At 36.1% G+C, this 21,758-nt stretch overlaps 1 protein-coding gene across 3 annotated transcripts; it reads left to right on the top strand.

Moving 5' to 3' along the window:
* The first annotated feature begins 1,291 nt into the window (after window positions 1-1,291).
* Window positions 1,292-16,359, top strand: sfxn5b (sideroflexin 5b). Of its 3 annotated transcripts, none has more exons than XM_063000010.1 (15): window positions 1,311-1,399; window positions 6,474-6,542; window positions 7,006-7,083; window positions 8,194-8,220; window positions 8,331-8,385; window positions 9,839-9,864; window positions 11,443-11,496; window positions 12,249-12,305; window positions 12,418-12,486; window positions 12,578-12,643; window positions 12,821-12,911; window positions 13,785-13,900; window positions 13,987-14,072; window positions 14,165-14,282; window positions 15,030-16,359. In XM_063000010.1, exons 1-15 carry the CDS (start codon window positions 1,343-1,345, stop codon window positions 15,105-15,107), a joined length of 1,047 nt encoding a protein of 348 aa, XP_062856080.1. In that variant the 5' UTR covers window positions 1,311-1,342; the 3' UTR covers window positions 15,108-16,359. The 3 variants fall into 3 exon arrangements, with proteins under 3 accessions (XP_062856081.1, XP_062856080.1, XP_062856079.1); XM_063000009.1 differs by having other exon boundaries at window positions 12,418-12,492; XM_063000011.1 differs by lacking the exon at window positions 12,418-12,486 and having other exon boundaries at window positions 1,292-1,399.
* Window positions 16,360-21,758: the final 5,399 nt, after the last annotated feature.

Below are 21,758 nucleotides of genomic sequence, written 5' to 3'. Positions count from 1 at the left end.
GGTGCCATGTTGAATATCCAGTGGCCAGTATGAGAGAATTGTACCCAAAACACCAAATTTAACAGCCCTGCTACCCATTTACACCTGGGACCTTGACACATGACACCAGGGAGGGACAACGACACATTTGGGCACAATTTGGACATGTTCACTGTGGGGTGTACTCACTTATGTTGCCAGCTATTTAGACATTAATGGCTGTGTGTTGAGTTATTTTCAGAAGACAGTAAATCTACACTGCTATACAAGTTGTACACTGACTACTCTAAGTTATATCCAAGTTTCATGTCTATAGTGTTGTCCCATGAAAAGATATAATGAAATATTTGCAGAAATGTGAGGGGTGTACTCACTTTTGTGATACACTGTATATATACACTGACCATAACATTAAAACCACCTCTTTGTCTTGGTTTCTACACTCACTGTCCATTTATCAGCTCCACTTACCTTATGTGTGTGTGTGTGTATATATATATATATATGTCAGTCTGTCTGTCTGACAGACTGACTGACTGACTGGTTGATTGATTGATTGATTGATTGTTTGATTATCAACTGAAATGCGGTACATTCATTTTTTACACATCATATTATAGGGAAGGTGGCCAGTGCCCAGGACCAGCTAGATACTTACTCTCAGCTAGATCCCCTGCTACTACAGTATATAGAATTATCAAATAATCAGAGTCAGATATCAGAAGCCTGACACCAGTAGGTGGAGGCAAAATCAGATGTAGGGATTTTCCATTAGCAAGGCCACATTTGAAAACACCTTGCACCTTTTAAGCATAAGAGAGTGGCTCTACTAGCCTTTGCTGTGCAATTGTGTGGCAGTCAGTGTCAGAGAAGGAAATGGTAGACAGATTTAATTTATCTAAATATTAGCAAATTCAAGAAACTGAAGCTGAGAAGCGGCTTCTGTAGGCATCTATAACAGGACAATGTTTCAAGACACACCTCAAAATCTGCAATTAGCTACTTTTAAGAAACAGGTTAAATAAAAATCCACTAACATGATCAAGCAATTATTTGTTTTATTCTTAAAAATATGTTGTTTTAGGTGCTTCTATATTTAAAAAAAACCCACAAACTAAGTGACTGGGAGTGTCCAAATCTTGGAATACAAATGTATAAGCAACGGTTTATATTGAGTTAAATGTTTTGTTTATAATGTATGCCTCATTAATAAGTGCTAAGTCTATATTTGGCAATAGAAAACTACATTTCCCATGCTTCATTGCGGCTCATTGCTTCATTACTTTCCTACTCGAGTTGAGTGTTCTTTAAATTCAGTCTGTGGAGCCTGGCTGTTACTTACCGTTTCTTCAGTGCTGCAGGAATGGCTGAGACTGCAGTTTATCCGGCATTTCGGCTCGGACAGTCGCGATATGACCAGGTATGATTAATACGTGATTATGTAGCCAGTTTTTTCCGTTATATTTTATCAAACTGCATTTTTGTGCATGAGCTTTGATGGGTGGTGATCAACAACAGCAGCAGCAGCTTTGTCTCTGTGCGATCTGCCCATCATTGCAATGCGCGATTTTTAAGAAAGTTGTCGGACCCTCATTGCATTGAGTCGGTTTACCTAGAATAATTAGGCTGCGGTTGTAATTACTGTTATCTAGTTTAGAAAGCTTCGAAATATTTATAGTATGCTATCCTGTCACCTTCGATTGCTCGATATCGAAGTGTGATCGTGTATGCAGATGAAGTTACATTATGAGACTTGTTGGCTGAAGTGGGTCTGTGCAGTGAAGTTAAACTAGCTCCTGATTACCATCATGTTCAAAGTTCAGTTTACTTATCTACTAATCTCTCCGCCCCTGTGCTGTAATTTAGACTTTTAAACATCCAGACTTGTGTATTCTTCAAAAATTAAGTTGTTTTTCTCTTCCTGCTGCTTATATCACCAAATCTGGGTCACATCAGTGGCTAGAATACAAAGTGCTGGTTTGTGTTCATCCGCGCATCTTTATCACTGAGCTGTTTCACAGAGCCGGTGTTACTGAATGAATGACTGTCTGCTTCATTTTCAGCAGATCTCCATAGCGACACCACACTCTTCTTCATTACCGAACAGAGAACACAAGCATTGTCCTTTAGCATTGTTAGGGATCCAATAATCTCCCAATTACTCCTTCATTATATACACTCACGTGTATTGGGTTACCAGGTTAGTGCCATATGGTTTACATCAGTTGGTCACAACTTCAGGATCAAAGCACCCCACATAACCACAATATATAACCATATTATTATTATTTTAGTGGGGTGGGTGTCACTCAACAACATGGGTTCTGGGGACCTGGATTTGATTCTTTCAGCCCATGCAGGCACACGGACAGAGTGCTGATTCTCTCAAACAGTGACCACAGACTAGTTCCAAACTCTGGTTCTTAAGACCCTGGAGCTTTGTGGCACCCACATTACTGTGAGACTGAAATTACCTTTTTTTGCACCGTCTGCATGATTGCTAATTGTAATCCATCTAGGGAAAAGCATCTGATGCTTGCAAAATATGCTGGTGATTTACTGATGCTAGTTTAGTGATTTCTGTATCAGGATTGATTAAGAAGACCACCGTTTTGTAGCCCAAGCTGCATCTGTCAAGTGTTTGCTCACTGTAGATTTATATGTATTGCTAATTGGATTTGTGTTTTCTTATTTTCTATGTTCATTTGTTTTTTTTTATTAGGATCACTAGATATACAGTGGTAGATATACACTTTATAATGTAGTGGCTAGAAATGGTCCACCGTCCCACTACAATCCAATCAGGACTTATTTGGCAGCATTTCATGAAGGGTTAAAGCTGTTCTGAATTCAGCTCTTTAACATTAATATATTGTAACTGTTTTCAGCGTTAAGCTTATCTAAAACAGACCGTAGCAGTGTCAGAAGCACAGTCCAAAGGATGCAAATGTGTAATAAACCCATTCATCTAACCACCTTTTTATGTGTTCCTCTGAAATAATCTCTTTGTTCCTGTATCACATTGAGAGCAAGGTGCAATTTGCCCTTGATTGCACCTCCTTATATTATCTGATATTCTTCCTTTCTAAAGTTGGAACTGTTCTTTTTGTTAATGTCATAAGTAAAATCTGATGGCTAAAGGTTAATGACCCTGCTAGGCTGAAGTGTTCATTCCTCAACATGGTTTGTTAAAAAATAAGAAGTAAGAAGTCAATTCCTCCATGATTTTAATATTTGATTTAAAATACAGGATGGAAGATGACCTTTGGTGTAAGTCAGTTCGAAATGGAACAAATAGCTTTTGATACCTGCTCAGATTACCCTCCCACATCAGTTCACTGTAATGTTACCTTAGATTCAGCCATCAGCTCTACACACTATGTGCCAAGCATAAATGGAAGCATAATTGAATAAAATAAGACTAACTGTCTTAAGTATTTTACCTTTCTGAATTGCCAGTACTTTCATTACACTGTTGTTACACTCTAAGCACTTGTTTGATGTTGAGGTCTGTTTTGTGTCATTTTGTTTTTTTACATATTGCTTATTGTAAAATGTATTTGAGTATCATAATATATGTTTTAGCTATATTGCCCCATTACACAAGTAAACTACACTATGTCTTTAATGCAGTGCTGAAGAAAGAGCAACATAGTAGTGTATGTTTGTCAGGGTATTGGACCAGTTACAGCAAATTTGTGCCTCATTTACGTACTATGATATAAATTTACATACAGTCCCTCTGTATGCAGAATAATGCTCAGCCTCATAACATGCCAGATATACAGAAGGCACTGATGGTTTTATTTTTAAATATCTAATATGGTCCATTTTGTTGTTGTTGTTGCAGGTATCAGTGATTTCACTCCATAGCTAGTACAGATGATAATAAAAAAAAAAAAAAATAATAATAATAATAGTGTAGATAAGTATATGTAAATGATGATGTGTTTAGACTAGGGCTGTCAAACGATTAAAATTTTTAATCGCGATTAATCTCAGAATTTCATATAGTTAATCGCGATTAATCGCATTTAAAAAAATCTGTGTAAATGTTATAGAAAACAAGGATTTTTAAGTGAAATGTTACAATTAAAATGGTGAACACATTTTATGCTAAATGTACTTATGTTAAAAACTGCTGGGACAAGAGAAAACTGTAAGGGAGTTTATTCACTCACATACTAGGCAGTAAATGTCAGATTGTAGGTTAGAATTTCTCCATCAGCAAACATTGTAGATCAGCGGTGCTTTAGGTGGGATAAGGCGTAGTTATTGTATCAGACTTGTCTGTGGTTGTATCGTGACGATGGTTTGATGGACGTTTCTACACGAAGTGAGTGTGTTTTGACCCTTTGGGGCTTCCATAGTTCATGAACTAAAGTGCTCGACTCAGCTTTCCGGTATTCGGTACAGAAGAAGAAGTTAATTAAGTGTAATAAAGTGTTCTGCTCCCGACAACTTGTGAATATAGCGTGTATTTATTTCTTTATTATGCAAGTGCATCACTACCACGATCGGTTACATTATGTTAACAAACCGCAAATGAAAAACGGTGGCAAGTCCGACATTAAAACGTTTGTTCTACCAGTCAAGTGTCAACATGAACTAGAATCTGCGTTAATGGCACTAATTTTTTTAATCGCGTTAAATTGAGGTCGCGTTAATGCGTTATTATCGCGTTAACTTCGACAGCCCTAGTTTAGACACACTTTTTATCTGCTGTGCTCCAACAAGCCATAAGTGGCCATAAACTAGTCCTGCTGGGTCACTTGTCCTTTAATGTACGTTACATTGCAAACACATTAACCTCTCTTAAACCTTTATACATTTTGTAGTGTTAGAACCAGTTGGGTTTTCTCCAGGTATTTCAGTTTCGAAAACATGCAAAAGGTGGATTGGCACTTGTTTGCTATCTGTAAAAAATAAAAGAATACATTTTAATAGAAATGTGTCAAAGAAGAACCCGTTTTTTTGCTATTTACAAACTGAATGTAACTGTATTAAAACATTGGCTGATTTATGTATACATTAATGTACATGGAATCAAAATACATCCATAAATGTATTCATGTTTTTAGTTTTTTTCTTTGTATTCATATTATTGTACAGATATTCATGTGAACATCAATTAAGAGCTGGAATGATAGCATTTCATATTTTCCCAAGTAGAAAGCAGTTCTGCATGTAAATTATATTTTACACTGTCCTATAAGAACAATATTATTTAGAATAATAGCTGGATTGAAAGGAGCTGGAGGATATGGTGGGATTTTGCCTGTTTCTGCAGGGCTCATACTAGCTGCATCTCTGTGATCTGTGAGGACTATTCTCTAGAGAGCACAAGCACATGCATTATTAACAAGTTCCTTTTCTGCAGACGACTGTGCACATGCCACGGCAGGAAAAAATAGAGCTGGTGGAAGAGACTGAGGTTGACAGATTTTTTAAGCTGCTAGATCTTAAAAAAATAAAATGGGACAAAAGTCACAGCTATTAATATGCTGAGAGCTATTTATATTATTTTAAACAGATCTGATGAAGCTAGCATTTTCTTGGTGTAGACTGTTTGCCAAATAAACCCTTGGCATGCTCTGCTACTGGGCCTCCGAAACAGTTGGCATTCAGGGTGCCACTGGCATCAGGGTTAAAAGGAAACAGGGAACAGAGAGGTGGGAATGTCACTAGCAACAGTCGTTAAGCTGAGACTAAAACTCAGAGACTATTTAGATTCTGGTTAAATGTTTTTGATACTTTTATAAAAAATTACAATTATCGTTGCCACATTTTTGTTGCACTGTTGGTGGGTGTAATGTCCTTTCAACAAATATAAGCAGCCTTTGTAAATTGCCATAATTGTTGGCTCCCCAAAAATTCTTATTAAATTAAATTTAACATAAGTAAATGTATTTACTTATTTTGTTTTACAGTTCATCTAAGCAATATGTGTATATGTGCACACATATACACACATGATATGTGCACACATGATTTGAATGGCCAATGAATCTGCAAAGATCACAGCTTGGGAATTGCAGACAACAGTTAGGTAATGTGGTCAGATGATCAGGACTGAATAAGTGTTTCCAGTCAACAAGCGTAGATGTGAAAGGTATCAGGTTGTGTCTGTACAATGATGAGGCAGCAGTCAGAAGAAATGCCATGACAAATAGGATAGTAGCTAATACTGAGGCAAAATAACTAAAAAATAATAAAGGGGCTCTTTAAATGAACTCCAAAGGTAAATAAAATTTGTTCCATAATTTAAGGAAATATGTACATAACTAAACAAAAGAAACTATATTACTATTGTGTCTTAATTATTGTTCATGACAGTTTTAAATATGCTTTATTCTACTATTGTCATGTTTTACTAGTAGTAAAATCTAAGAAATCTGTTTAAGATTTTAATTAATTAATTTCATGTTTTTATGTTTTTAGTCCTTGAACAATGATGTTGTCAGAGTTTTATGTTAAATGTTTTTTCCCCACAGAGCTACTTCCTTGGTAGGTTCAGACACTTTATAGACATCATCGATCCCAGGACTCTTTTTGTATCAGAGGTAAAGTACACTCCAATTGTCTATACATTTTAAAAGTTTCAATAAAATAAGTATAAGGTTTGTTGCTTAGGTGGTGCCATGGTAAATTACACAGGCCCACCACCACTGGAATCCAAGGTTAGAATCCCCAGTGGCCCATCAGGCGTCTACATACAGACGTGATTGGTTATGTTTGGTGGAAGTAGGGGTGGGCTTAGGGATGGCCGAGACTCCCTGATGGATTGGCGTTCTGTCTGAGGTTTGTTACTGCATTGTAGTGATAAGTGGTAGTAAAACATGACTAGGTTTAGGTTTTATGTAAATTATTTACCTTTTTTGGTATGTAAGGTTATATAGATCAACTTTCTGTTCAAAATTGTGTTTTCTTTCTAAGTCATTTTGTAATCTGTGTGATGTTCTTCTTGTATACTATATATAATTTAGCTTGTTTAATTGTTTAATATTAAAATTTTAATCCATCCAGACTCACCTAAAGGAATGTATTGCACTCCTGAATGACTGTAAACGAGGCACTCTTCCCCCAGGAACAACAGATCAACAGGTAAAACACTAATCATGTATCCATTTACTGTGTACTTTATTAGGTACGCTTATCTGTTACAGGGCCGGCGCTAGGGGGGGGCTGAGGGGGGCATTGCCCCCCCAAATTGTGTCCTTGCCCCCCCAAGCAGGGGCGTAGCACCAAATTCTGGGCCTTATGCACAAGAAGTGGCCGTGGGCCCCCTTCGAACCGCGGCCGCTCTTGGTGAACCAGCGCTCGGTTGCATGTACCAGGCGCGTCTGCCGGACTGCCGATCCACATCGGGTGCTCTATTTCTACGTTTCTTTTCTCATTGTGCCCTCTACGGCCCTCCCCCGATTTGGGGCCCTGGTGACTCTATCCCACTTTGCCCCCCACTACGACGCACCTGGGTTTTACTGCCCCTCCCCCCCCCCCAAGCAAAGCGGTCCAGAACTGGGGCTGATCTGTTATGTACACTCCTTTATCATTTTTAAAGTTACACTGGCCATATTGATAAAGTAGTTATACAATTACTGAATATAGCCCATCTTTTGCTCTCTACACTTTGTTATCCCATCTACCTCAGTTATTAATTGAAAGAGACCCATTATGCCACACACAGTCGACATTGGCAGTTCATAGAGCTGAAAAACATCTCCACATCATCACTGACCCACCTCCATGCATGTCTGTGGGTATAGTATTTTTCTCATCATAAGCCTTGCACTTCTTGGGCCAAATTGTGCCAGATCTTAGATGCCCTCTACACCATTCATCAAGGGACCATTATTAAACAAGCACAGACCAGATGTACAGTAATTGGGCCAATCTCAGCACAGCAGTGACATACACTTTTACCAGTACATAAGAGTGGCTGACATTGTGTATAGCAACATATTGCCTGCAGTCAGAAATTGTGTAAGTACAACACCTGTATAGCAAGCATGTGCAAAAATAGCCAGTGAATGTAGACAGAAGCTTTGTATACTTACTAGCAAAGCAGAAGTTATTATGCTTATGTGCCTTAGCGTTCTTGATATCTGCTTCACAGCAAACTTCGTAGTATTATCTAAAATTGCATACTTTGTCTATTTGAAAACCACATTTTGTATAAGTTTTTCTCTTAATAAAATAATTGTTACTTTTTAGTTATGGGAGGCTCAAAAGGTGAAGCAGGTAAGACCAAACCTGTATGTTTGCTGTATATTAATAAGCATAGACAAATGTAATGACTGATGTATATAATGACTGAAATATAATGATGAGATTTGTTTATCCCACTACAGGCTATTATTCACCCTGACACTGGACAGAAGATCTTCATGCCTTTTCGCATGTCAGGTACATTTAGGTTTTATTGTGTGAAGGATTGGAGAACAGTAGGAAAGCTGCAAATAATAATGTTCCTTTAAACAAATAGTTAAAATAGTGTTTGACATATTTTCACCATGGGTCTGATATTATACTACATGGCAACCATTTGAGTTTGCATTAATGTCAAAAGTTTGCATTAACGTCAGAAGATGGCGAGTTTAAATCTCGACCTGTGTCAACTACATAGAGCAGTTAGCACCCTTCCTGAAGTATGTTGTGCTGCCGTATAAAATTTTCATCAGCAGCTGTTTTAAAAAGGGCTGCTTGTCACGTTGAAGTAATTTTTAGCTTTTTCCCTTCCAGAATGGAAGTCGTCTTCATGAAGGTGGGAATTGACTATGGCTAAACTGGAAATAATAAAGACTTGTTTATACTGCAATCTAAACAGCTTTAGACTGCTACTGGCTGCCCAGGTGCATACGGACAATGATTGGCTCGTCCGAGGGTGGGAGTGCCATAGGGGATTACTTATAACTGCTGCAATTACGAACTCTCCTGGCTGATTGATGGCACCTGCACAAATGAAATGGGGGAAAATGGACACACACATGTTGGAGAGGGCGTGTGGCGTGTGGTAGTTAAAGCCTTAGTGAAGGTCAGCAGCAGTAGAAGAAGCAAAATGTAATCGGGTAGTTGGATAAGATTAAAATGGGAAGAAAATGAGAAATTTATTAAAACAGCTTTGGAAAACTTTCAATTATCTGATGTGTGCAATAAATTTTAATAGAAAGGTAGTTTTAATAAACATTGAACAGTCATGGAGCAGCACTAATAAAGACTATTGCAGGCTTTACTCCATAAAACCTACAACCTAATCTACAACAAGTCTAACAAAGCTAACCATTTGTACTGAACAAGTTATAGTAAAATCAATAAAAAAATATTGGCAGCAATAAAACTTGACAGAACTTAAATAGATGAGGAGCCGGTCCCATTATAGTGCTATTTCTAGAGTATAGTGGAGTCTTAACAGTCTATCAATTGTAAGGCTTTGTGCAGTCTGTGTTGTGAAAGCAAAAAAAAATTATCTGTTTAAATCTCAATTTGTACTGATGATGAATAAGAGGCTGCAAGCGTATTTATTTTAGTTTTCCATTAACCACTGAACCCTAGAGCAAGTTAACTATGATGATATATATTTTAAGTGTAAATGCACCCATTCCACCTTTAATCTAAAGTAGCTTCAGGGCTCTGGTTCAAAGTGTTATTGGATGCTCTTGTAGGGGCTGTAAAAAACAGCTCAGTAAAAATAAATTACTCAGATGACCAAGATGCAAAGAGTGACTTTTTACTGTATGGTTTCTGTTTATGCCCAAAGTTTGAAATATTTAAAATGATAAATTAGCACTGGTATATACAGTAGAAAGCTTTTTCCAGTGATGTGTTACTATTCTATTAATTGTTCTTTGTTTCTTTCCAGGTTATGTTCCTTTTGGAACACCAATAGTAAGTGTTAATAGCCTTAATAGTTTAACTATATATGTAAAGCTTTGTATTAGGAGATAAATTAATGGTATTACATTTGAATATTAAATATTAAAACACTAAAATGATCAATGTACAAACCCAGTTTAAAAAAAAAATGTGACAGGCAAAATGTAGATAAATACAAAGAGCAATTAGAATGCACGCTATTAAAACAATACAAAGTATTTAATATTTTAAATAATTAAAATATTAATATAATAAGAAGTTAATTAATTATTTTTTGTATATATTTTTTAAATCATTATTAATGTTATAGACTGTAGACAGTGAGATCTTCATGCAACTGTGCATTGAGGAACCCTGTAAAAACTTGTGGTTAATGCTCATTTTATACCCATTCACAATAGCTTAACCTGTTACCTATTCACCAGTTTCCAGTACTGATCCTGTCCATCCAATACTGATCCTGTCCAAACCTGCCTGGAATGTGTTGCAGGCATTGAATTAAGAATTCGTGTATATTTATAAAAATGATTACATTGTATGAGGCAAAATAATTTATTTCTCCCTAAATACCTGGAGAATACATTTGACAAATCACTGCTCTGTTTCATTTGTATTTTACCTCTGGCTCAACCTTTGGAATTGAGTTTGTAGATTATAAAACTGGTATATATTTTTGATTATCAAAGGGGCTACAAATAATTCTATACCTTCTTTACCCTAATTTAATGTTACTACGTAACATGTAATTAAATGTTACTAGGCCGGTTGTGTGGCGTATTGGTCATTGCCAAGGAGAACTTGAGCTCTGAATCTTAGTGGTGTTATTGACTTGGCCAAGTGTCCAACAAGCACAGTTGGCCTTGTCTGAGAGATAGAAGGTTGACATGTTTTCTCCTCTTTGCCATTGCATAAATGTGCCGTCTGCTGTCAGGGCGTAACAGGAGGGCAGCTGCTGACAGCACATGTGTCAGAGGGGGCATATGCTTGTCAGGGGCTCTTCTCGGTCAGGGTCGGGGTGGTGCAAGCGGCAGAAGAATTGCATTTGGTAATTGGAAAAGACTATTGGGAGAAAAAAGAAAAAATACCCCCTCCCCTAATAAAAGTCACTAAAAGGTTATTTAGATAGTTCAGCTAGTTGTTTTACAGGTAAAACTAACAGGGAGTTTAGCATCAGACTTGTGATTTTAATCATTATATTTTCATTAGTTTATTTGTAGAATTATTCAGCCAGAGTAACAGAATGCTTAAAATAATAATTAAAAAAACATTAATTTTAACAGCATTTTTTGTATGAAATAGTATGCCAAATTAGTATGTTGTCTTCATTACTGCATTACAATGTAAGAAATAGGTTAAATTTGGTTTTAACATAATTGTCATATACAATAAACTACTAAAAAGTTTCCAGGGACCTTGTTTAGCTATCCGCTTCCACTTTCCACTTTAGTACATAAAAAGTTTACGTTTTAATTGGGAATTATGCTTTAAGGAGTGTTGGGTCACTGGCAAGTTCATTTTTTCGATAGTTCCATAATAAAGTTAATCATTAAAATTAATCTACACATGTGCATGTTTACATGTCTCTTGTAGGTGGTGGGTCTTCTCCTTCCAAACCAGACTCTGGCATCCACTGTGTTCTGGCAGGTAAATATTAATACAATAATTAATGCTAATAATACTTACCAAAAAATACTTTTATTTTGTAAACACGGGTACATATATCCTAGTTGTACTTTCAAATGTGATGGGGGTTCCTAATATAACTGTTAAATTACTGTTAAAATCAAATCAGTGCATCTGTCAAATAAATGTCAGTTAAGCTTTTGTGGATCTGTCTTAACTGATAAATAAGTCTTCATAGATTATGATATAACATTTTATAATGGACCTTTCTACCAATCCTATCTATCTTACTGCCAGTCCCAAGCCCGGATAGAACTAGGAGGAAGGAAGGACATCTCTCATAAAAAACTATGCCAAGTCTGGTATGGCCGAAAGGAAAAAAGATAGAATAGGCCTATTGTTATTGTGTATACATACACACAATTTCGGAAAACGATCACAAGTTAGTTCAAGTACAGACTAAAGTGTGTGTGTGTGTGTGTGTGTGTGTGTGTGTGTAGCACTTAAGAAAGTACTTAAGAAGGTTTAATGTATGGGACTGTAAAATGTTTGGAAACAATGAATCTAAATAAAAGAAAAGGTTACAATAAGGAAAACAGTCAGTAACATGTAAATAGTTTGTTTTTTACCTGAAAGAGCTAATATAGAAAATAATTGATGTGTTTCTTCAGGAAATTATTTGGGAGAGATTAAAAGAATGATCAATGTGGGTCAAGCTGTTTGTACTTTTTCAGTGTGTAGTCTGATTCATTGTTTTTCTGTCTGTCCCACAGTGGTTAAATCAGAGCCATAATGCCTGTGTGAACTTTGCCAACCGCAATGCCACAAAGGTATGAGTTTATTCACTTAATTCAGGTCAGATTGTTAATGATTTTAATGTAATTACAGATATACTTTCAGTGAAGTGATGCATTATGTCGTTTCCGTATGAATGATCTTTAGTTGCTGCTTAAAGCAGGACATCTGTTCTGCATCTGCTCCCCCGACCCCAGGCCATCAGCACGCCAGGCTGTTAGTGTGTGTGTTGGTGTTCAGGAATGCATAGAAGAGTCGACAGAAAGTACTGAATGTGAGCTTGATGTTGATGTTTTTCTATCTTCAGCCCACACCCACATTTAGATTTATTCAGGGCTACCTGGGAGCTGTGACGAGTGCCGTCTCTATTGCGGTTTGTGCTTTTTTTGTTTCGTTCTATTTTTATACTTTTGTAATACTGCATGTCTGTGGAAGATTTTTTGTTTTATGTCTGCTATTGGTTTGAGATGATCATAGTTTATTACATTTTATTATCCTAATTTTGAAAGTATGTAATAGCTAAATCATTGTTTTTTTTTGTTTGTTTTAGGTGGGTTTAAATGTACTCATTGATAAAGCCAAGAAATTTAACCCTGCTACCCGACTCATCATACAGAGATTCGTCCCTTTTCCTGCTGTAGGTCTGTACTGCTCTGACTTACTAAACCGTTCCTTTACTGATGGTTTAAAGTGCAGTATTATTCATGCTCTAGTATCTTTTTTTACATTTTGTACTTTTTATATCCAAATATCCAAGTGCATCACTTCTCACTGCTGCAGACCCCTACCCTGACTGAGGAGGGCCATGCCTAGCACACGCTTCCTCTGACACCTGTCCGAGGCAGGTTTACTCAGGGATTAGCATCATGTACGGAGAGTTGCGCACTGCTCTTCATTATTCTCCACCTCTGTTCAGGTGTCTATGACCAATTAGCAAAGGCTACAATTGCAGCGGTAATGAGAAATCAATTCGGTCTGCCCAATCTCAGACAGAGTCAATCATATCAGTGTAGAAGCCCACCCACCAACAGCAGAGCTGAGATTCGAATGCAGTGTATTTTATTAATTGCCTAATTTACAGTTTACAGTTTTTGCTTTTTATTCGCACAAATGTATTTTTTCCCACTTATTTACTTACACATAAACTAAACAGAATTCACAATATAATGATGAAGTCTGATACAAACAAAATAGAAACAGAAAAAACTGGTAATTCTAGATGTGTGCTTAGAAATGTAAGTGAATAGAAAGTACATATTTTTTTTAAAATATATATTTTAGAAATATAGTCAAAGTAAAATTGAAATATATTATCCAGTTTTTAAGGCATATGTTGCATCAAGTCATTTGTGCTTTACTTGTCCTGTTATTTACATTCAAAATCTGTACTTCTGTTTGACTATGTGTGTGAACATGTATGTTGACAAATTTTACTGTGCAACACTTTGGTCTATGCTAACTGTAAAATGGACTGCATAAGTAATAGTGACTTGACATGTTTTTTCTCATCTCAGCCAGTGCAAATGTGTGCAATGTTGCTTTAATGAGACACAATGAGCTCTCAGAGGGGATTGATGTGCTAGACAAGAACGGGAATGTGGTGGGCTCCTCACGGATAGCTGCAAAGCATGTAAGTTTAAAGTACTTGCACACTCAAGAGTCTTAACCCAAAAAATATATACATTTTAAAATGTAAAAAAAATTTTTTTCCCACAGGCACTGATGGAAACAGCATTTACACGTGTAGTCCTGCCAATGCCCATCTTTGTCCTCCCTCCTATAATCATGGCCTTTGTGGAAAAGTATGCAGTCATAAATTTATTGTGATTTTAATTATTTATAGTTATAGTAATTATTATTCCTCAATGCGTGTGTTATTCTACATCTTTTCCAGGCTTCCAGTGATGCAAGCCCACCGCAGGCTCATGCTGCCTGTCCACAGTTTGGTGTGTTTGGCAGTATTTGGTCTGTCTCTGCCCCTTGCTATCAGCCTCTTCCCACAAATGTCAGAGGTAATATTTAATTTTGCTATGTTTACCTTTTAACTAAAAAACTATATATATACTGTATGTACAGTATATATATATATATATATATATATATATATATATATATATATATATGCACGTTTGCTAAATGTAGCTATGCACAGTTCATCAATCCCCTCTGCCCTATCAGCTGTATCAGCTGTATTTGAGTCAGTAACATTCACATTTATGGTGGGTGTATCTAATACTGGCCAATGATTTTAGATATAACAAAGGTGTACAGATAATACACTTTGAATACACTTGTTAGCCACATAAATGTAAAAACTGCATTTTCTTGTTTTCTGTGACTAAATGACTATAACACTATTAATTGTGGGTTTATAGTTATACCTTTTTCTGTAATTTCATTATGGGTGAAAAATTTGAAACATTTACATTTTCAGCATTTAGCAGACGCTTTTATCCAAAGCGACTTACAGAATGAGCGGAACACGATGAGCAATTGAGGGTTAAGGGCCTTGCTCAGGGACCCAACAGTGGCAACTAGGTGGTGGCGGGGCTTGAACCGACAACCTTCTGTTTACTAGTCCAGTACCTTAACCACTGAGCTATCACTGGCCCTGAAACTGTATGCACACTGTATGTCTCTGTTTGTATTGTAAGCATGCATTAATGTGCAATGTGTGATTTTGTGTATGCAGTTTGTGTGATAAATGATGGGTGTTTTGGCAGAAAGCTGCTTGTTGAGCTTTTTTTTTTACTTCACAGATTGAGACATCTCACCTTGAGCCAGAAATTGCCATGGCAACAGATTGCAAGGTGCTGACCTACAACAAGGGACTGTGAAAAAAGACTGTGAAGAAAGAGGGAGAGAGAGTGTTATAGAGTGACAGCATGATGGAAAGTGAGTGACAGAGAGAGAGAGAGCGCAAGAGAGAGAGAGAGAAAGTGAGGGTGATCAGGAGTGAAGGCAGATGGTATTATTCTGTTTAAGCAGTAACCACTACTAAAGGCTACAATACTATACAATGCAGGGCAGATGCTGTCAGGAAGGGATTTTATATACTGTAGCACTCAGAGCAATACTCACATCCTTTAACCAACCTTTTCTGAACTTTAAAGCAATTAAAATGTATGTGAATGTATACATTTATTACCAATAATAATATGTATTTTGTGCAATAGTATTAATCTAACAAACACAAATGAGGCCTTATATTACAGTTATGCCAGGCCTGTTAATAAAGACATACAACTATTGTCTTTTTTATGTACATTTGCTAGCATGCATATAATTCCACTTAAAATAGAATTAATGAAAGCAGACAGTGGATTGGTGTTGTCTAATAATGTAGTTAAAGAATACACAAACATATTTTTAAATGTGATGATGATTTAAAATGACTCCTGGTTAATTTGTTAACAATGTTTGTTTCTATTTACAGTTTGCAAGTCTGATTATATTTGTTATTGTAATGTTAGTTTACATTTTCCCATATGAAACAGACTTTCTTAGTACTTTTGTAAAAACTGATTCAGGGAGCATCTCACAGAAAAGACCCCACAACATCAAACTGCCCTTTTTTGATGTGCATAAGTCAAGGTGATAATAAAATATGACTACAGGAACATATGAGATATTGTACTTTGCCAGGGCTGGTGACTGTTACAGGAGTTACTAAGAATTTTAATTATAGGCTGAGTATGTGCATTACTCACAGTTACCTAACAGTGCAGTACAGTATATCACATGAGCAGTGCATAGTGTCAGCAAATGCCAAAATAGGGGTTACTACATATGCTCAGTATTCCCAAAGGCTTTTCGCCTTTTTGTGATAATGTAGTACACCACAGGTAACACCTAGACTCATCCATTTGTTTACTGTGGCCCAGCTGAAGAAAACGTTTAAGAACCACTGTAAGAAGAATAACCTCCTAGCTTATTTCTGTTATTGACTTGGGCATTAAAACATTTATATATTGATTTAAAATGTATGAACTGATGTATGAAATAATATTTTAAATATGTGTATGCCAGTAGCCAATTTACCATGACATTCTGTCCAATAACAGTGAAATACTCACAATGACTTACTAATAGCCTGTTTTGTTTTATGTTCACACCTATTTTGAACCTGAATATTTGCATGTTTTGATTACATGAAAATCTATTACATTTGCCAAGTTATAATGTTATAGCCAAAAGTCTTTATTAATTTAGTTTTTATGATGTAACCATTATTTTTATTTATCTTAAAATTAATGAATGTGTGAATTACTGTAAATGTATAACTTAAAATTTATGGTATGGTATACTTAAAAATAAGAAATACTTCTATACAGCAATGGCAATTTGTCAGGAATCTCTCTTTATGAGAATGTTATTTAAGGAAATGTGAATTTTTTATTGTTCAAATATTTTGCACTTCTTATAACACTATTCTATCAGATAATTTACATTCAGAATATTTCTGATTATTTAGGAGTCAAAGCAACAAAGATGTGATAACCCTATCTTTTTCTGTGTGTTTTCTGTCTGTGGGGGTCACTGTGACACTACATTTATTTAAATCTTCATTTTCCATACTGATTTATCACATGTTAATTGGGGCATAGATTAGATTAGATTAGATTAGATTAAACTTTATTGTCATTACACATGTAAAAGTACAAGGCAACGAAATGCAGTTTAGCATCTAACCAGAAGTGCAATAAGCAGAAAGTGCAGGATACGGTATCTATGATATACTGTACATTATTTACAGTGGGTAAATAGCAGTGGTATGAACAAGATCTATGAAGTTGAATATATTATTGAATGTACTATAAACAAGATATACAGCTAAAAACAATATACAGATTAAGGTGCAGATTAAGATTAAGGTGCTATGCAGGTTAAAGTGATACAGATTAAGGTGCTATGGGCATGATAGAGGAATGTATATATAAAACATGGTATAAACATTTTTTTTCTTTAGAAAATATAAGGAGGTGGTCAAAATGATGTTTTTACACCATTCCAAACCTCAAATCTAACTTCATAATCTAGTTAGCATTTTCAGCATTTATTAAACTTTTATTTAGAGCAACTTAGATTTTCTTGACTCCAGGAAGTACTGCAAAGATGGGCAGCAGTGTCCTCTATTTAAAAAATGTTTAGCTTTTCCAGGTACCCAAACTATGATGAAAATACATGGCTATATGAATTTCACCAAATTTTTACAACACTTAAAAACACTTTAACCACAAAGACTTTGTAGCAGGATAGAAGTATAGAACAGAAATATTTTTATTGATCATCGTAAGATACATTTGTAAAATTGAGTTACATTTTAGATTACGTTTGATTAATTGCCATTTATAATAAAATTTATTTAGTTGAATGCACTTTATTATTATATATTAGGTGCATTCTTGATCTAGACAAGAGGATAAATTATGGATCTTGATGCCACCATGGCTGGATTACTGACCGGGCCAGTGGGGCCAGCGCCCAGGGGCCCTTGAGGTCAGGGGGCCCCGGGGGGGCCCTGGCCCAAAACATTTTGCGATGCCTATCAACATTTATGATACAATATATTTTTATTTCCGAGGGCCCTCCATTTTAAGGATCCTCTGACTATTAGGGACTTTGACCCCAGGGCCTCTTGGGGGCCCTAGCCATGCTTTTGGGCCCCTTATGAAAATGGATGAGGCGTTGTGGCACTGCTCTGACTTCGACTTCTGGATATTAGGGGTCCTAGGAAAGAGGGGGGCATATTTTTCGAGGGCCCTGGTTATGAGAGCCCCTACCAGGGGGCCCTAGAGAAGAGCAGGGCATACCATTAGAGGGCCCTTGATCACGAGGGCCCCTGCTATGGGGCCCTTGACTTCCATAGAAGTCGTTTACCATGGCTCCTTGACTTTCTAGGGACCTACAAATTGCCAGGCAAGCTACCATATTTCATAACAGACGTTTTGTTGCAAATATGCGATTCAGGCCCTTACTTAATGTTTCTGAATTTGTATTGTTTCAAAATTATTATGTTCAATTTCTCTTAAGCGCAGAGACACAAATTAATTTAGCAATTTTGCAATTATTTAAATTTGACAAGCAATTTCAAGCAGTTTGAATGCATACACACACTTAACTGAGCTATTTGATGTTCTTTTCATGCCTGACAACATGTCCAACAGTGAGCTCACTTTAAAGGCTAACTCACTCGCTGCAGCATATCCTTCAGATCTGAACAGGAGCCTGGCAGATGAATTGATACAATACAAATCATTCATAACAGAAAAAGAAAAATGTCCTTGTAAAATGCTCAAAACCATGATAAATTTGAATTTACAGTCAACCTTTCCAAATGTGTACATAGCACTTAGACTTATTTTGACTGTGCCTATCACAAATTGTGAAGGGGAGCGTTCATTCTCCAAACTGGCTCGTATTAAGAATGAACTCAGGATTAGGATGCACCAAAACCGCCTGAACTCACTGTCACTTCTGGCCATTGAATCAGATTTGGTCAGACAGCTTAATTTTGATGAATTAGTGGATGACTTTGCAAGAAAGAAGAGTAGAAAGAAACTTCTATAAAATAGATTCTTGTGTTAGGGTTAGTTATTGACAGGTTGTTTAATGTATTAATTTATTTATGTTTTTGGAGGGGGGGGGGGGGGGGTGCGTGCAGGGTTGGGGTGGGGGGGTGCGTGCAGGGTTGGGGTGGGGGGGTGTATCCCTGGGCAACTCTTTGGCCCAGACTATCCTTAATCCGTCCTTGGATGCCACCACACCGATTCTACATCTTTTATGTCGTTTAGCCGGAAAAGTAAAAAGTTGTTCTTTGAATCTTTAAGTATAACCCATGCAGGCTTTTGCAACATATTGTTCTGAGGTGGTCGGAGATAAAATGCTAGCACGGCTACACGTGTTTCTAGGCAGAATTTATTTTTATTTCATTTTACTGTCTCGTGTAAGCTCACTGTTGCTGATAAATTTAGTACTAGATACATACAAGGTAAAAATACAAAATACACCATATAGCTAATTAAACAATGTAGCAGGTAGAATGTGTATTTAAACATTTAAAAATATATTACAGTGCATAAAAGTTTTATTTGTTGATTAAAATTGCAATTTATTTCTAAAATACTGCCTGGGAGATGTTAGTGGAATATTAATATTTATAAATTAATGTTTACTGCCAGTATTGTTTAAAATGATTTTCAAATATTGATTGATAAGTTGCATTACTGTAGAATTATTTCCTCTATCCCTTCCAGTCATTGCTTCCTTACTTTGTGCACTTAAAAAGAGAAATATATGAATCAGGTAATGGGAACAACAAGATTAGATTAGAAGTGTATATTAAAGTATTTTGACTAAAGTGTTTACTACAGCAAAGTGTAAACACATAGTGGTGAACTACAGCAGACAATTGTTTTTTCCTCAATAGCTAGAAGATTCTAGAATCTCAATTCAGTCCTATTAAACACTTGTTTTTTTTTAACAATAGTAGTTTTTTTTTGCAATAGTAGAAATATTGATAATATTAAATATTAACCATTACATCGTTACCACCTTTATAACCCAATGGCCTAATTAAGTATACTTTGGACTTTCACTGAAAATTTTGATAGAATTTTTTAAAGCTTTAGCATCACACAAGATTTTCCTTAAAAAACAAAAAAGAAATATGAATGTAACAAAAGGCAGTTGTAGCCTAGTGGTTAAAGTAATGGACTAGTAAGCAAAAGGTCGCCGGTTCAAACCCCACCACTGCCAGGTTGCAGCTGTTGGGCCCTTGAGCAAGGCCCTTAACCCTCAATTGCTTAGACTGTATACTGTAAGTCGCTTTGGATAAAAGCGTCTGCTAAATGCCTAAAATGTAAATGTAACAAGGCATAACATACAACTTTATTACTATTCACAGGTTGAGAAATTGCATGTAAACAATAACAGCTATTTAAAATGAGCTTAAAGCAATAGCATTTCTCTCATTACTAACTTAGAAATGAACTTCTCTATTCCATCCCCTCAAGTTTCCCAATCAGCTGTTCGTGTGTCACCACAACCACTGGGGTCAGAAAGGTCAGAGATGTGAAAGGCATCACCTCAATTCTTTACATTCTGTGCTTTCTCATTTTCTGAATAAGCACCAGATGCTCAGCAGACAAAGGGAAATTAGGTAGTTTCCCCAGTGGCCGCATCTTCACAAACAGCGCCATATGAGAAACTTTCACACGGTGGGAGTAGAAAGAACATTCAGGAGCATGCAAGCAGAAAACATGTGCATAGCACTATACGTTCACAGTAAAGCAGCATGGGTCTGTGCTGAGCACATGCAACATTCTAGTCTTAGTTCCCATTCACTTTACATCACGTAACAATATTTTATTTGCAAGACATCTGCAATATGTTTCCTTCATATTAATAATTGTCATTAAACAACAGTTTACACTGTAATATTGTAAAAGTGGACAAAATTAAATTAGCGGTATGTATAAAACTGTGCTGTATAAGTGCAATAATACGTTTACACTTAAAATGTTACACTTTGTACAGCTAAAGATTATTTAGAGATAATTAAAGTTTCCCTGTTCATAGTTTCAATGCAGCTTGACTGCTAACAGTCTGTACTGAGCTGAACAGTTACTGCTTTGTTTTAATAGCTTGGGTTCCAGAAGTGACTTTGCCATTTGTTTTTAACAATTCTTTCAATCAGGTAAAAGCCCATGAACTATGCCCTTAAAATAAACTAACAAAAAAGGTAAAGGTACAACACAGTCTACTTTTGTACAGAAAAAGAAATCCAGGTAACTAATAGCAAATAAATAGTACTAAATGGAATTACTCGAACCAAGGAATGGGCAGTTACTGTTCAGCACTTTGTCAGTGCCTTTAAATGATAATTTTCCCTTGAATCTGGGATTATGTAGTGCTTCATCAAGACTTCAGCAATTAAAGCTGACAATATATTATTGTATCATCTCAGACTTCATCATAAGTCTATCTTGTGAGGTTTAAACATTATGCTAAACTCAATTTCTTTCATTAATAAATGAAATTTTTTTCTGTAACCTTATTTTTGTTTCTTCCCAGCCAACCGAAGTCAGTCAGACTGCTGTAGGCTCAGAAACAATTGTGACTGGTTAGTCATAGGAAAGACTGAGACAGGCTTTACTCTTATAGTTAAGTAAGTGTAAATCTGATCTATCACTGCTTATATAGGTAATTATAAAATTGGATAGTTTGCAATCATCATTAGTATTATCTCTTAATAATACTATTCATAGCAGTGACTCATCACCCAGTTCTAAACACATACCCATTTACAAATGAATTAGTAAAGTAGCCAGTTTAAGTGGCATCATGTAAACAATATTTAAAGCTTATTTTAAAGACATTTCTGTCTTATGTGTTTTGGGTGTTTTCACTTTTTCATATTTTACAGCCATGCATGGACAAAAAGCTGTTTTTCCACTGCACATTTAAAAACAGTAATCACACAAGGA

The sequence above is a fragment of the Trichomycterus rosablanca genome, chromosome 8 (assembly GCF_030014385.1).
Source record: "Trichomycterus rosablanca isolate fTriRos1 chromosome 8, fTriRos1.hap1, whole genome shotgun sequence".
In the NCBI taxonomy this organism is placed as follows: domain Eukaryota; kingdom Metazoa; phylum Chordata; class Actinopteri; order Siluriformes; family Trichomycteridae; genus Trichomycterus; species Trichomycterus rosablanca.
Note: the sequence above shows the minus strand (reverse complement) of the source record. Positions and strands in the feature narration are given on the sequence as shown.

Bases quoted from the DNA above. Each gene is read 5' to 3' on its own strand.
- sfxn5b (XM_063000009.1), top strand. From the start codon at position 1,343: ATGGCTGAGACTGCAGTTTATCCGGCATTTCGGCTCGGACAGTCGCGA. The intron at 6,543-7,005 runs GTAAAGTACACT...TAATCCATCCAG, and splicing joins GGACTCTTTTTGTATCAGAG to ACTCACCTAAAGGAATGTAT. The intron at 12,644-12,820 runs GTTTGTGCTTTT...TGTTTGTTTTAG, and splicing joins CGAGTGCCGTCTCTATTGCG to GTGGGTTTAAATGTACTCAT.